This window comes from Varanus komodoensis, unplaced genomic scaffold, assembly GCF_004798865.1.
Source record: "Varanus komodoensis strain SLA01 unplaced genomic scaffold, ASM479886v1 scaffold8, whole genome shotgun sequence".
In the NCBI taxonomy this organism is placed as follows: Eukaryota; Metazoa; Chordata; class Lepidosauria; order Squamata; family Varanidae; genus Varanus; species Varanus komodoensis.
The window spans coordinates 2,424,447-2,438,010 of NW_025336481.1; the positions used below are offsets into that span (position 1 = coordinate 2,424,447).

At 54.1% G+C, this 13,564-nt stretch overlaps 1 protein-coding gene across 1 annotated transcript in view; it reads left to right on the forward strand.

Moving 5' to 3' along the window:
- The window catches only part of CSNK2A1 (casein kinase 2 alpha 1), a 36,206-nt gene extending 24,199 nt beyond the window's left edge, over window positions 1-12,007 (forward strand). Inside the window, exons 6-15 of the mRNA XM_044455104.1 lie at window positions 14-115; window positions 1,069-1,119; window positions 2,366-2,425; window positions 3,480-3,563; window positions 4,673-4,783; window positions 4,902-5,003; window positions 5,950-6,050; window positions 7,262-7,410; window positions 9,552-9,638; window positions 11,700-12,007. Coding sequence (XP_044311039.1) covers window positions 14-115; window positions 1,069-1,119; window positions 2,366-2,425; window positions 3,480-3,563; window positions 4,673-4,783; window positions 4,902-5,003; window positions 5,950-6,050; window positions 7,262-7,410; window positions 9,552-9,638; window positions 11,700-11,815 — 963 coding nt within the window. The 3' untranslated portion in view covers window positions 11,816-12,007. The remainder of the gene's footprint in view (window positions 1-13; window positions 116-1,068; window positions 1,120-2,365; window positions 2,426-3,479; window positions 3,564-4,672; window positions 4,784-4,901; window positions 5,004-5,949; window positions 6,051-7,261; window positions 7,411-9,551; window positions 9,639-11,699) is intronic.
- Window positions 12,008-13,564: the final 1,557 nt, after the last annotated feature.

Consider the following 13,564-nt stretch of genomic DNA (forward strand, 5'->3'; position numbering starts at 1 on the left):
TCTCTTCCATTAGCCCGTGAAAAAGAAGAAAATCAAACGTGAAATCAAAATTTTGGAGAACTTACGAGGCGGCCCCAACATCATCACCCTTGCAGATATAGTGAAAGACCCTGTGGTGAGTAGTTCCAGGTGCTGGTGCAGCTCCGTGGATTTGGGGGTGGGGGAGAAACTCCCATACCTGGTTTATCATTTTGATCAGGCACCTTGATGGAGCAGGGAGCTGCCACTGTTTGGGTTTTGGTAGCTCAGAGGAACCTGCCTGTGTGCAGAGACTACCTTTGTGTCGCAGCTGCTGCTGCCAGGGGCAGCTGCTGCTGGAACCTGCCTACTAACCCTGCTTCCTCTTAGAGGAGACCAGGAAAGGTATGTGCCAGGTATGGCACAGAAAGGAGCCATACGTCTGGGGGCGCAGTGGCACCTGGGCGCCTCTTCCAGATGGTTTTCTCTGTGTGCCTGGTGTTTGGCAATGGCTGTTCCCTGCGACTTGTGCTCTTCTGTTTTAACGCTCCGCAGACGAGGCATCCGATTTAACATGTTGCTTCTGAGCTACATGTGAGGCTGCTTTCAGTGGGCAAAGATCTCCATGAGGGGGGGCAGGCTTGTGAATTGCGAGGAACTCTTCCTCTGACTAAATGGAGGAGTGGCAGATTCTCAGCTGTGGGAGAGGGAGACGTGTCCGAGCTGCCTTTGTTTCAAATGACACAATGCAAGAAGCCCCAGTGCCGTAAATAAGGCACACTGGCCTTTGGGGCATCTCGTGATCAAGGCTACACGGAGTCTTTCCACGGCCCCCTCCTTGTCCAATCCTGCTTCTGTATTGTGTAATCGGGTCAGGTCTTTCCACCCGATGGGCTGCTCTTGGAGGGCCCTTCCTCCCTGTACTGACTTGCAGCTTCTTCTAGCGTGTGTGACAATCCATTTGGTAAAGCTGCAGTCGAACTGCTGGGAAAAAACATCCAGGACATGATCGGGAGAGATGGAAATGGTGGGTGTAGGCCAACCGTTGGTCTGTAAGCAGCATAGAGCTCAGAATGCAGTATGTCTGACCTATTTGTTTGCCCATTCCAGTCTCGGACTCCGGCCTTGGTTTTTGAACATGTAAACAACACAGACTTTAAGGTACAGTTGGCTCCCCATTGAAGGTTGCTGGCATCTTAATTTCTTGTAAGCACTCATGTGGTCGGGTGGGGAGGCAAAGGTGAGAAAAGGACAACTCAGTGGCATGTTTGAGTCATGATACATGCGCAGCACCATTTGTCTAGCGATCTGCTCAGGTGCAGCTGGTGCTTGCGGAAGAAGGCAGCAGTCCTCAAATGACCCAGCAGGCCATGACTGGTCAATGCGTTGCGGGTGGTGAGGCAGTAAATCCGTCCAGTCTCACTACGCTGCTTGAAACGAAGGATTTCAGTGACAAAAATACTGATGGGTGGTGCAAAATGCAGAACAGCTGAGGCATTAGAAGCTATTTATGCTACTGGTTAGGTCTGCACAGCAGGACGGCTCTTGCTGCCATGGGACTACGTATCCCAGTCCAAAAACTCCCTTTGCCCTGTCAAAACCCCCTTGAAGCTTGTGGCCTCTAGCTGTCTCTTTCCCAAGACAAAAAATGCAGGGAGCACTTTCCCACTTGGCCAAGCACCTGGAGTCTCGGGGAAAAGCATGGAATCCACGTCGACTTGAGGACTGGCGGGATGGGCAACACGATGAGGATCGTGCCAGGAACACACTATCGATCACCCCACCCCCTTTTCACAGGCCAGCGTCGCTCACGCCTCTGGCTGCTTTCAGATTACGCAGTTCAAGAGAGGGGGGCGGCAGATGATGTCACCCCGTTTTCTCCTTGTACTGGGGAAGGCATGGAGTTCCAGGCTTTCTCCTGGTGCAGAGAAAGGGACCAGATCTCAGTGTTGCGAAGTGAGTTGGTGTGCGTTGGGACGCCTGGCCAGAGCCCATTGCCTTAACGGGGGCCCGAGAAGCCTTTGCGGGCTGGACCAGGGATGCCAGCAGGTTGGGTCAGGCTGATCCGACAGAGGTTCTGCCCCTGTGCCCTAGAACAAGGGCCGCAATGCGTGACCACCCCAGGCCGCTGCTTCTTGCGTGCACGCGCCTGAGCACGCATGGTCATGCGTGTTTTCTCACCCTGGGATCATGGCTGGTTGTAGCCTTGTGTTGCATGAAATCTCCATTCCCAGTTTGCCTGAACAGGGTGTGGCCTATCCCAGAGAACAGCCCAAATGCAGACAGACACGTCCACCCATATTTCTTATTGCAAAGCAAGAAAAGCTCATCCCAGCACCCATAAGCTGGTAGGGAAACGGGGGGGCTGCAGTGGCATTCATGCCATTGATGTCTTTGTCTCTCACAGCAATTGTACCAAACATTAACGGACTACGATATTCGGTTCTACATGTATGAAATCTTGAAGGTGAGTTTCTGTTGGCCACTTGCCTCCTGGGTTATTGGTTATGGGGATACCTTAGAGATACTGCAGGTTCAGTTCTGGACCACTGCAGTAGGTCGAATATAGCAAAAACTCGGGTCACATACTGTGAAGGCATCCCTCAGGGATATCGTGGGTTCAGTACATATTGTTGGGTCTCAGGCCCAGTGGGAGGAGGGGAAGGGACAGATGAATGGCTGGCTGGTAGAGTAGGCAGAGCGCACACATCATATAGCCAGTGGGGCATCGTGGCTAAGAGCGTGGGACTGGGACACAGGCGATCTGGGTTCTGGTCCCCGCTCAGCCGTGGATCCCACTGGGGGGCTTTGGGCCAGTCACAGACTCTCAGCCCAACCTGCCTCACAGGGTGGTGGTTGTTGGGACAAGATGGAGGAGGAGAATGAGGTAAGCTACCCTTTGTAGGAAAAAGGCCGGATACAAATCAAAATTATATATATGGGTGCACTTCATGTTGCCCCAAAACAATGACTGTACATCAAAGATCCCAGATAATCGGATATGCAGATAGGCAGTTCTGTAATAATAATGAAAAAGCTTCCAGTGTTGAGCTGGAGCAATGCAGTGCAAGCCGGAGACGCGAGGCGAGTGACCCCTGCCGGGAAAGCACTCCGACGGACGTGGACGTGCGTGCGCCACGCAGGGTCGCGTCTGGGGAGCCCAGTCCAGGGGCCTGCCTTGGAGAGGCTGTGGGCTTGGTCCCAGGCACCGCAGTAAAGGGGAAATAGCAGTGCAGCCAGTCGTGCCGCAGTCTAACAGTCGCCGGGAGCCGTACCTGCAAAACGCAGTCAAGTGAGACATAGCTCACGGCATGTCAGTGGAGGGGCGGGTGGGAGGTGGCAGCCAGCGTGCCTGGGGAGCCCAGGAAGGTCCTCCCATCCCGGTTTTCCTGAGGATTTGGTGGATGCCTGTGAGCCCCTGCTCACCTGGAAGCTCTCCTTTCACACCCATCCGGCATTGCGATTCCCGGTAGCATAAGTGCCACTACTGAATGTTCTTGCTGTCTGTGTGTGTGCTCCAGGCCCTAGATTATTGTCACAGTATGGGGATTATGCATCGAGACGTCAAGCCCCACAATGTCATGATTGACCATGAACACAGAAAGGTAAGCACGGTAAGGTGGGACGCGCTCCCCCACACGCCCCAGCTGGCATTGGGCTGTAGCGTTACCAGAAGGCTCCCATGCTCTTGGCACGGGGCCTCTGTAGCAGCAGCAGGGAGGGCCTGTTGCGCAGGAGCATCGTTGTTCCGGTGGCTTCCCTCCCTCCATCTGCCCACGTCCGCGCACCTGCCAGAGGCCTTCGGAGCCCCCCGGAGCATGCTGCACAGCGGGGGTCTCAGACGCAACTGACCTGGGGGCCGTCTGGGTGAAGCCGGGCCGCGCCAAGTATTTCACCCCCGCGGGGGTGGTGGGCCGCTCATCCCGCGTCGCTCCCGGAGGCCGCAGGGCCCCTCCGCCGTGCCCCGCCCCTCCCGGCAATCGGCCCACGGGCCGCGTGTTGAGACCCCTGCCGCAGAGTGCTCCGGCTTGGTTCCACAGGATCAAGCCCCTTGGTCCAGGTCCACTTTGTGTAAATTGGGAGTGAACCCGATAACGCGTGCCTCGCGCCCTCCCGTTACAGGGGAACAGCAGTGGGGGTTCGTCACCCCTGCAGAGCCTGCTGTGGGTGGCTTTTCCGCTCACAGCACTCCGGCTGATTTGCAAATACAAGCGCAAAATCTGCGCTAGGTATCCACTGAAACGGGGAAAGGTGTGTGCTGGCAAGGGAATGCCTGCTCCTCCCTGGTCTAGCTTCAGGGCAGGCTGTTCTTAGCTGCTGCTTGCCATAGTCTGCTTGGTTTTTATCCTGGACTTGGAGCCAAACTAGTTAATAACTTTTCAGTATTGCTCTTCTCATGAGAAATGCTGTGCTCGGTGATTTGGTTGCTCTCTGGGCCAGGATTTGTCAGGCCTCTCCCCCTTGCTCAGTGTGTGGGTGCCCATCCTTCATGCCAAGAAACACACCTAAGCATTGTGTCCCTCTAGCTCAGTTGCATTTTTGCCAGAGACTATTTATCCACCACCTGTTCTCAGTAATATTCGGCGTTTTAAAAACCTGGCATCATCTCATTTGGTTTCTAATACTGTACTTTCCTCAGGCATATGCAAAGGTTCTGAAAGCTGTAAACCAAAGAGAAGAAGTTCCAATCCTCAATTTCTCCTTTTCTTTTTAGCTGCGGCTAATAGATTGGGGTTTAGCTGAATTCTATCATCCTGGACAAGAATACAATGTCCGGGTGGCTTCCAGATACTTCAAAGGCCCCGAGCTCCTTGTGGACTATCAGGTCAGTGTGGCATAGCTGAAGGCTCCGCGCGGCGGGAAAGGAAGGTGGCTTTGCGAACGCGTAATTGCGGCAAGTCCAAAACTGAGCCAGGCTAACGGGCCTCTTTGCTCCCCCTCAGATGTACGACTATAGCTTGGACATGTGGAGCTTGGGCTGCATGCTAGCCAGCATGATCTTCCGAAAGGAGCCGTTTTTCCATGGCCATGATAATTACGATCAGGTGAGGTTGCTGCCGGCGTGTTGCTCTCCCCTTTCTGCAGCAAGTGTTTTCCCAGGCTGTGCAAGGACTAGAAGGCCAGAAGCTGAGCGGCATACGGGGCTGGTTTCTGCATGCCTCTTCCTCAGCCAGTCGCTGAGGTATCAAGGGAGGGCTTGCAGACGTAAACGGAGCTGCCCCAGGTGAGACGCCTGCTTCCTCTTCCCATGGTTACTACTTCCCTGTGGATTCAGTCGTCACACTGGCCACAGACCACCCGAGAGATGAGAGGCAGTGCTCGTGTCCTCTGTGAAGCCTCACTGGGTAAGCTGCCCTCTTGCCAGAAGGCCCCTTGCCTTGCTTTGCAAAGGGGGCTGACAAAAAGCATACGAGAAGCTAGAGCTGCTGCCAGCACCATCGCAAGTCCTGTTTTCCAGTCCTCCTCGCTGCTCAGGGAAGCTGCTGGTTTTGTGAGGGGAAAACCACCCTTGCAACAGCTGGCATGTCTGGACTTGCATTACCAATCTCTGAATCTGGTTTTCCTCTGCCGCTCAAGGGGAGTTCCTAACTTGAACCCTCTCGGGACTTCATGGCTATTCTCAGTGGCGTTTCCCCCCTTTCTCATGTTTTCAGCTTGCAAGAATGTAAGAGCTGTCCGTCCAGTGCAGCGTTCCAGTGAGCTAACTCTCCCCTCTCTGAATACTGTACCTCGGAGCTAGCTTATCTCCCCCCCCCCCCGCACAATGCTTGGTTTCATTAGTCAGTGGTAAAAGCGCTGCATGGAGATAGGCCTGAAGGCAGTCCCTGCACTGCAGGAGGCCGTCTGGAACTGAGGGAGAGCAGCAAGCTTCCAGGCTGCCCTTCCGGGTTTGTGGGCAGCGCTGAGATTTGAACCAGGGGCTTCCCGAGACATAGTTCAGCCTCTTGGGCCAGGCGCCCCCTCATACGTGCTTGCGCTGTCTGTTCACAGTTGGTGAGAATAGCCAAGGTGTTGGGAACGGAAGATCTGTATGACTATATTGACAAATACAACATTGAGCTGGACCCCCGTTTCAACGACATCTTGGGCAGGTAAGATGAGTTTGACCTAAAGTTGCACGGCGAGAGAACTTGGGGTGCAAAGAGAACTTGGGATTCTGCCGAGGGAACGTGGGGTGCAAAGCACAGCTGCAGTTTCAGCTGTTTATTGATTTAGTTAATGCATTTAGAATCTGCCTTTCATCAATAGCAAGCTGGTGAACAGAAATATAGAATCTCTCATTCAGGATGGGTGTCTGTCTGTCCAGCCATCTGTCTGTGCTATGGCTCCAAGCCTGAGAAATTTAGACGCCTCAAACCTGGCATGGCTACTAAGGGAGCCCCTGGGACATACGCTTCAGGAATGTTTTGTTCTTTAAAAGAGCCCTGATGTTATTAATTTGAACGTGTCCAAATGCTCTAACCTTCTCACAACATCTTCAGCTGCTCAGGACAGGCTTCTTTGATCTGCACTTTGTTGTGAAGCAGTTTGATAGACTGAGAGATGGGCTTCTGCGCCTGCCCCCCTGCCCTGCTGTGGGGCATCTCCCTGGCATGGGGGTGGGGGTGCCTTGCCTGGGGGGGCTGCAAATGGGCACGGCTTCAGCACAATCAGGCAGACCAGTGTGACCAACTCGGGCAGCTGCAGAAGTTTGCCAGAAGCCTCTGCTGCTGGCTGGGAAGGCCGCTCCAGCCTGGGCATTCACTTTGGGAAGCAGAACAGTGTCAACCTGTGCCGGCCTCAAAGGCCGGGCAAGGGAAGTTTTGATCTGGGACCAGAATTGCGACGAGCACGGCACCGCTGTCCCCCGCACGGGGCGGGGGGGTGCATGGACGGGTTGCCCCCCGGGAGAAGGCCCCTTCCCCTGTGGCCACACTGGTGATCACAGCCACCCTTGAGAAAAGCCTCCCTTGCAGGCCTTGGGGCTGAGCAGGGGGGCCAGGGGGAGATCCCTCCCGGTATTTGGTTCCTGGAGTGCTGCACACAAACCCTTTGCTGCGTTTCTCTTGGTGATCCACTGGAGATCCGGCCCTTCTTTCTGAGTTGTGTGCAGACCAAAAACAATCCTGTGCGGCAAGAACTTTAAGGGGTCCCTTGTCGCGCAAGCGCTGCAGAAAGAGCGGACAACGCAGCTTTGGTCTGGATGCGCGTATTCCCCGTTTGCATTTTCAAGGCGTGTCAGTGACTTGCAGAAATACCCATGTGCCCAGTCAGGTGCGAAGGGGTCCTCCTTCTGGTGCTCTCTGTTCCTCCTCCCTCACAGACACTCCCGGAAGCGATGGGAACGCTTTGTTCATAGTGAGAATCAGCACTTGGTCAGCCCGGAGGCCCTGGATTTCTTAGACAAGTTGCTGCGATACGACCACCAATCTCGCCTCACAGCAAGAGAAGCCATGGAACACCCCTACTTCTGTGAGTCCGGTCTGCCTCCGTCCAGATTTATTAGCTTTTTCCAGCAGCAAAGATTTGGCAGGGCATCGGAGAGCGTCGTCGTTGATGCATCCACTGGAACGCGCTTCAGGCACAGTATTCCGAAAGGGGCATCCGTCCGTTTTTCCAGCTTCCATAAAACAGCGCTTCTGTCCTTTTTCAGGGTGACATAAAACTTACTGGCCATGTGTAGTATCTTCTCACAAGGCAAACCAAGAGCTCAGCATGAGACTCGGTTGATAAATGAGATAGGCAGTGGAGACGTCCAGCTTTTCCCAGGCCTCCTAAGCCCTCCTCAACTTACCGCTGACGGTCTTGTCAAGGTGTTTCAAAGCCTCCCACGTCCAAGGTGCAGATGCTAGGCTTGAAGCAAATGTAGGCGGTTCTGTATAACTTGAGGGTCAGAATTCAGATGTTCAGTGCACGGTACATGTAGCTTTGGCGGGGCTCCTTCCCCAAAAAGAGACTGAGGAAAGTTTTAAGTAAAAATAAATAGCATTACGGGCAGCAAGACTGGACAGCAGGGAACTGGACTGCAGAAGATCATGAAAAATCTGATCTCTGCAAATGGGAGAGTTTTGCAAGAGAGGCCACGACTTGATTGACAGCTGTGACACTGTGGTAAATTTCAGGGTAGCTTGTCGTTACTTCCAGACTCGGAGCAGCAAAGCTATTGGAAAATGTCCTGAATGCATTTGCAGCCGTTCCCCCCCCCCCCCGGTATTGCACAAGTGTCCACATTGACAAGCCTGCTATTGTCAAATTGCAGAATTTTCCCTTTCACTTTATTGTGAAATTGGCCTCTCCCGTTTCCTGCCCTGCCTTGAAATTTGCATATCTTTACCTAGCTCTGTAACCCCAGGTATATCTGATAGCTCACCCTGGGCCAGCGCAAAGGGAAGGCAGAGCTGAAAGCAGCTTTGGTGGTGGGCTGAATTCCCTTGGTAGCACATGTTGCCTCCTTTTTACGAGAGGTGCTCACTAGCAAGTATGTTAACAGCAAGAGGCTACTGGATTCTGGCCGGTCTTGTGTGCCTTGCTCAGGACCTGATTTCTTTAAAGGAAGTACTAAATTGTGAGCCTGTATTTGGTGATCTGATGCGGAAGGCAGACCGCTTCTCCTGCGGCTGGCAGCCTCCCTAAACATTGCCACAAAGGGCACTCCATCGGGAATGAAGAAAGGGGGAAAGGAAGCTGGGGCACATGCCTGGAGGAGGAAGAGGAATGACTGGGGGAGAAATAAGCCATGGGAAGCTCTGGAGCACCTGGTCCTCTGTTGGGAGGGATGAGAAACATGCCCGTGTTGCTTCTCGAGCTGGCTTAGTGTGAGGGGCATGAGTTTTGCATGTTTCTCAAAATTATATCCTGGAGCCGTGAGGTCTAGGAGCTTTGCTTGTGGATTTGGTTCTCTGGTCTCCATCCCCACTCAGCCATATTGGGAAGCACAGTGGCACCTCGGCTCACAAACTTAATCTGTTCCACGACTCTGGTCGCAACCCAAATTGGCTGTGAGCCAAGTCAAATTTCCCCATAAGGTTCAATGTAAATAAGGTTAATCCGTTCTGTAAATATATTTTTTTAATCACAGGGAAGACAGGCGCAATTGCGGGCGCACTTGAGCAGGGGAGATGGGCTCAATTTGTGGCCATCTCCCCCCCCCGAGGACAACCGCGATTGTGCCCATCTCTGCACCCCACCCCCCGTGCACCCACAATCGTCACCCGGTGCAGAGTTCGTGACCTGAGGAATTTTTCCCCCTAAATTTCTGTTCCCGACCCAATTTGGTCATGAACTGAGGCGTTCGTGAGCCAAGGTATCACTGCATTTTTACATAATGGATTTTCACAGATTCAGTCTTGGAAACTGTGCAGGTGTTTATACCTGGACAGACAAATTAGCATATCATGTTGTCCATTTGGGTAACTTCCAATTCTGGAATGAGCTTGCTCAAAGCTTCCCTCTGCAGTCACGGGGTTTAGAAGCTTTGCTTCGTAGACAAATGAAAACAGAAGTGGTTGACTCGCTTTTAGATACAGAGCAAAGCCAGTGTGTTTGGCACTTAGGCCTTAGGTGCACCTGCCCCATCGCTAACCTGGGCGCTCTGTGTGTGTGCACCTTTGCAGATCCCATCGTGAAGGACCAGGCTCGGATGAGCTCGACCAGCATGCCGGGGAGCAGCACGCCCGTCAGCAGCGCCAGCATGTTGTCAGGTGAGTCGGCGCTTCCATGGCAACCCAGCGGCTTTCCTCCAGTCCCCGATCAGAGATGTGCCATATATTTTCATTTAATCATCAGCAGCTTCTTTCTCGAGCTCTTTAAGACCTTGACGACAGATATGATCCGGGCCTGGTGGCCAGTCAGGTCAAGAATTTTGTCGCTGCTGTTTTCCTCAGCTCTCCCAGCTCCTCAGTTGAGGGAGAGATACAGTATATCACAGAAGTGAGGACACCCCTCACATTTTGTAAATATTTTATTATATCTTTTCATGTGAACAACCCTGAAGAAATGACACTTTGCTGCAATGTAAAGTATTTATGGATGGATGGATGGAACTTCCATGCTGCCCCATTCGCCAAAGCCTTGGGGCGGCTCACAATCATAAATAAATAACATAATATAAAACGATATAATTTAACAGTATAAACTAAGTCACCCTGGCCAAAGAATAAAACAAATAATATTAACAATGAAAATAACGTTTGAATAAAAAGGTCTTCTCCTGGCGCCGAAAAACAAGTAACGACGGCGCCAGGCGGACCTCTCTGGGGAGCGCATTCCATAGGTGGGGCACCACCGCAGAGAAAGCCCTCCTCCGGGTACTCACCCTCCTAATAACATTCACGGAGGGCTCCTGGAGAAGGGCATCTCAAGGGGCGGGAGGGCATATATGGACGCAAGCGTTCCTTTAGATATCCAGGTCCCAAGCCGTTTAGGGCTTTATAGGTCATAACCAATACCTTGAATTGGGCCCGGACTTCAATCGGGAGCCAGTGGAGCTGACAGAGAACTGGGGTTATATGAGAACAACGCCCAGTCCCCGTCAGCAACCTGGCAGCTCTATTTTGAACCAACTGAAGTATCCGGACCGTCTTCAAGGGTAGCCCCACGTAGAGTGCGTTACAGAAGTCAAGGCGGGAGGTCACCAATGCATGCATCACTGTCGCCAGGCAGTCCTTCTCCAGGAAGGGACGCAGCTGATGGATCAGCCGAAGCTGAAGGAAGGCGCTCCTCGCCACCGCTGTTACTTGAGCTTCTTATGTCAGCTCCGGGTCGAGGAGCACTCCCAAGCTGCGGACCCTGTCCCTAAGAGGGAGTGCAACCCCGTTCAGGACAAGGTCCAGGTCCCCCATCCTGAAGTCTGACCCACCTACCAACAGGACCTCTGTCTTGTCTGGATTGAGCTTCAGTTTATTATTTATTCATTATAATATTATAAAGTATTTATTATATCCTGCCTTTTTTCTTACCATGAACTCAGAGTGGCTTCCATCATTCCCTTCCTCCTGCTCGCAGTCCTTCCTGCAACAACAGCCCTGTGAGGTGGGCTGAGTCGAGAGAGAGTGACTGGCCCAGAGTCACCCAGTGGGTTCCATGGCTGAACCGGGCCTAGAACCCAGATCGCCTGAGTCCCAGTCCTGCACCCTTCCCCACTGTGCTGCACCCTCTCCCCACTTGTCTTCCTTCCTGACTCCTGTGCTGATGCGTGACTCTTGGGCGACACTTAAGTAGAACGCCGCTCCGTATTGCTGGCCCCAGATTTCTGGGATCTCCTGCCCTGGGCAATGGTTCTTCAGCGGCAAACCATGTGCAGGCATCCAAGGAGAATGCCCGGCCATGTTTCTGCCCTGTGCACAAGGCTTGCGGGTCAGATCTGTCCACCTATGTGCTGAACACAGCCACCGGAGAATGGAAGCCCCCTGCAGATGCCCAGACACGAGATAACCTGCATGGAATGGCTGGCACAAGGGCTGGGTATGCCAGCCCAGGCCGTGCCTGAAGGAGGAGCTGGGGCCCCTTAGTGGAAGCCCTTGGTTGCCCCCAGCACCTCAACCCGTCCATCAGCCCGTTCCCTTGGGCGACCAAGGGGCGGCGTGTGAGCGAGCGCGAGAACCCGCAAGCTGCCGCCACGCTTCCTAGAGAAGTGGGTCTCCCTGTTCAGCCGCGAGTCATCCGGCTGTTCTGTGCGGGCTCAGAGCTGCAGAGCACTGGCCCACGGGGTCCGCAGCGCGGGGCCCTCCCGGTTTCTCACCCCCCTCCTCTCTCCTCCGCAGGGATTTCTTCAGTGCCAACGTCTTCGCCCCTTGGACCCCTTGCAGGCTCTCCTGTGATCGCTGCCGCCAACACCTTGGGCATGCCTGTTCCAGCTGCCGCGGGAGCCCAGCAGTAAAGGAGGGCCTCCCACCTCCCAGATGCCTGACCAGAGCCAAGCTGGGGTGGGGTCCCCCTCCGCCCCCTCTCCAGGACAGCAGCAGCCCAGCATTGCAGGAGGGGAGGAGACGGTCGGTCGCCTTGGGGAGCCACGTCTGAGCAGTTGCTTGTGGATTTATAGTAGTTCAGTCATAAAATTAGGCCAACTTCCTCCCCCCACCCCTTTTTTTTTTACTTGAACCTTTCGTCACACGGAGACAACGGAATGTTCCGAGCAGCTCCCCGAGTGTCCTCCACCGGTCCTGCCGCTGCGGAGCTGGAGCGCGGATCCGCTGCCACCGTGCTCTTCTCCCCTCCTGCCTGCCAGCCGATGCCCTCTTGGGATGAGAATATCGGGAAAGTTTTGCACTGCCCCATCCCCTGGCGCGGACTGTGGCGTTCCAGCCTTTAGTGGGCCGCAGGGAGGGACAAGGGCCCGACAGTACCGGCTGGATCGACTCCTTGGTGTCTGTTGCTTCTTGGAATGATGGGGTGGGAGGAATTGATCGTCACACAGCGATACATCTCAGTAAAGGCCTGCAAAGCGGCTCTCCTGTGGGAACTGGATCTTTGCTCGCAAGGCCCCCGGATGGCTGGCGTGCGGCTCTGCATGTGCCCCAGAAGTCTCCAGGGTTCTGATCCGCCAGGAGGCGGCCGACTCTCCATTTTGCCGGAAGGCACTCCAAGCGCTGTGCAGACGAGTTCTCCCAGTCCTCACTTCCCCGCTCCACCAAGATCTGCCGATGGCTTCTCTGTTGGGGATTCTGGAAATGAATTTGTCGCTAGCCGTCTCTTTGTCAGTTGCTTTTCCCCGAAGCGGATGAGGCAGACTGGCGTGGGGCCTTAGCTCACTCGCCTTCCCCCCTGTGCCATGTGGTAGGACGGGCCGGTGTATGTTGGTTTGTTTTTGGTTTTTCCTTCACCTGCAGTCTTGTGCATAGAGAGCCGGGGAAAGGGGCAAGCAGCCTGGGAGAGAGAGGGAAACAACGAAGTGGTGGACCGCTCAGAAATCTTAACCGGAGGACGTATCTTGTGTGTGTCTGTGTGTGTAGGTATATATATAGAGAGAGATGCACACATCCATCTTGTCCTTCCTATGCTGAAATACCCAGTGTTGGAATTCCTTGCTGTAAATAAATGTTAATTTTTTTTAATTTATCAAAGGTTAGGTTTAAGTGGCCTGTGCGGAGGCTCCCGGGGCCGGTGTCGTGCCGACTTGCGCGCGCAGCCTCCGAGCCGCGGCCTGGGGCTTGGGCTGCCCTTCCTCCTCCGTGGGTTTGCACCTTGCACTGATGTGGCTGCAGCAGCGGGCAGTGCGCAGAAGCCTTACCAGAAGCGCCTCACAAGCCAAAGTGTCGCCTGGAGCACGAGCCGATCCGCGGCACATTTTCCTTCCGCGCCGGGGCAGCCCGGGGATTTTGGGCGAGGGGGCGGGTGGCTGTGGACGGCACCTGGCCCCGCGTGCTGCTGCTCACTGAACTCCGACCACTGACGGGAAGAGAGACTGGAAGCACACCCCCCCACCCACCCCTGGATTTACTCCTCTTGCAGCAACCACTTCCTTGGGATGCCTCAGCAGCTCATCTTGGGAGTATCAATCACTTGATTTAAAAATATATATGCAACTTTTTGGATTGGGGTTAGGTAGCCACGCACTCCCTCCCGTTCCGTTTAAATTTCCTTTTGGTTTTTCCTTTCGTTGAGGGGCGGGCGGGCACTGTCGCCAAGG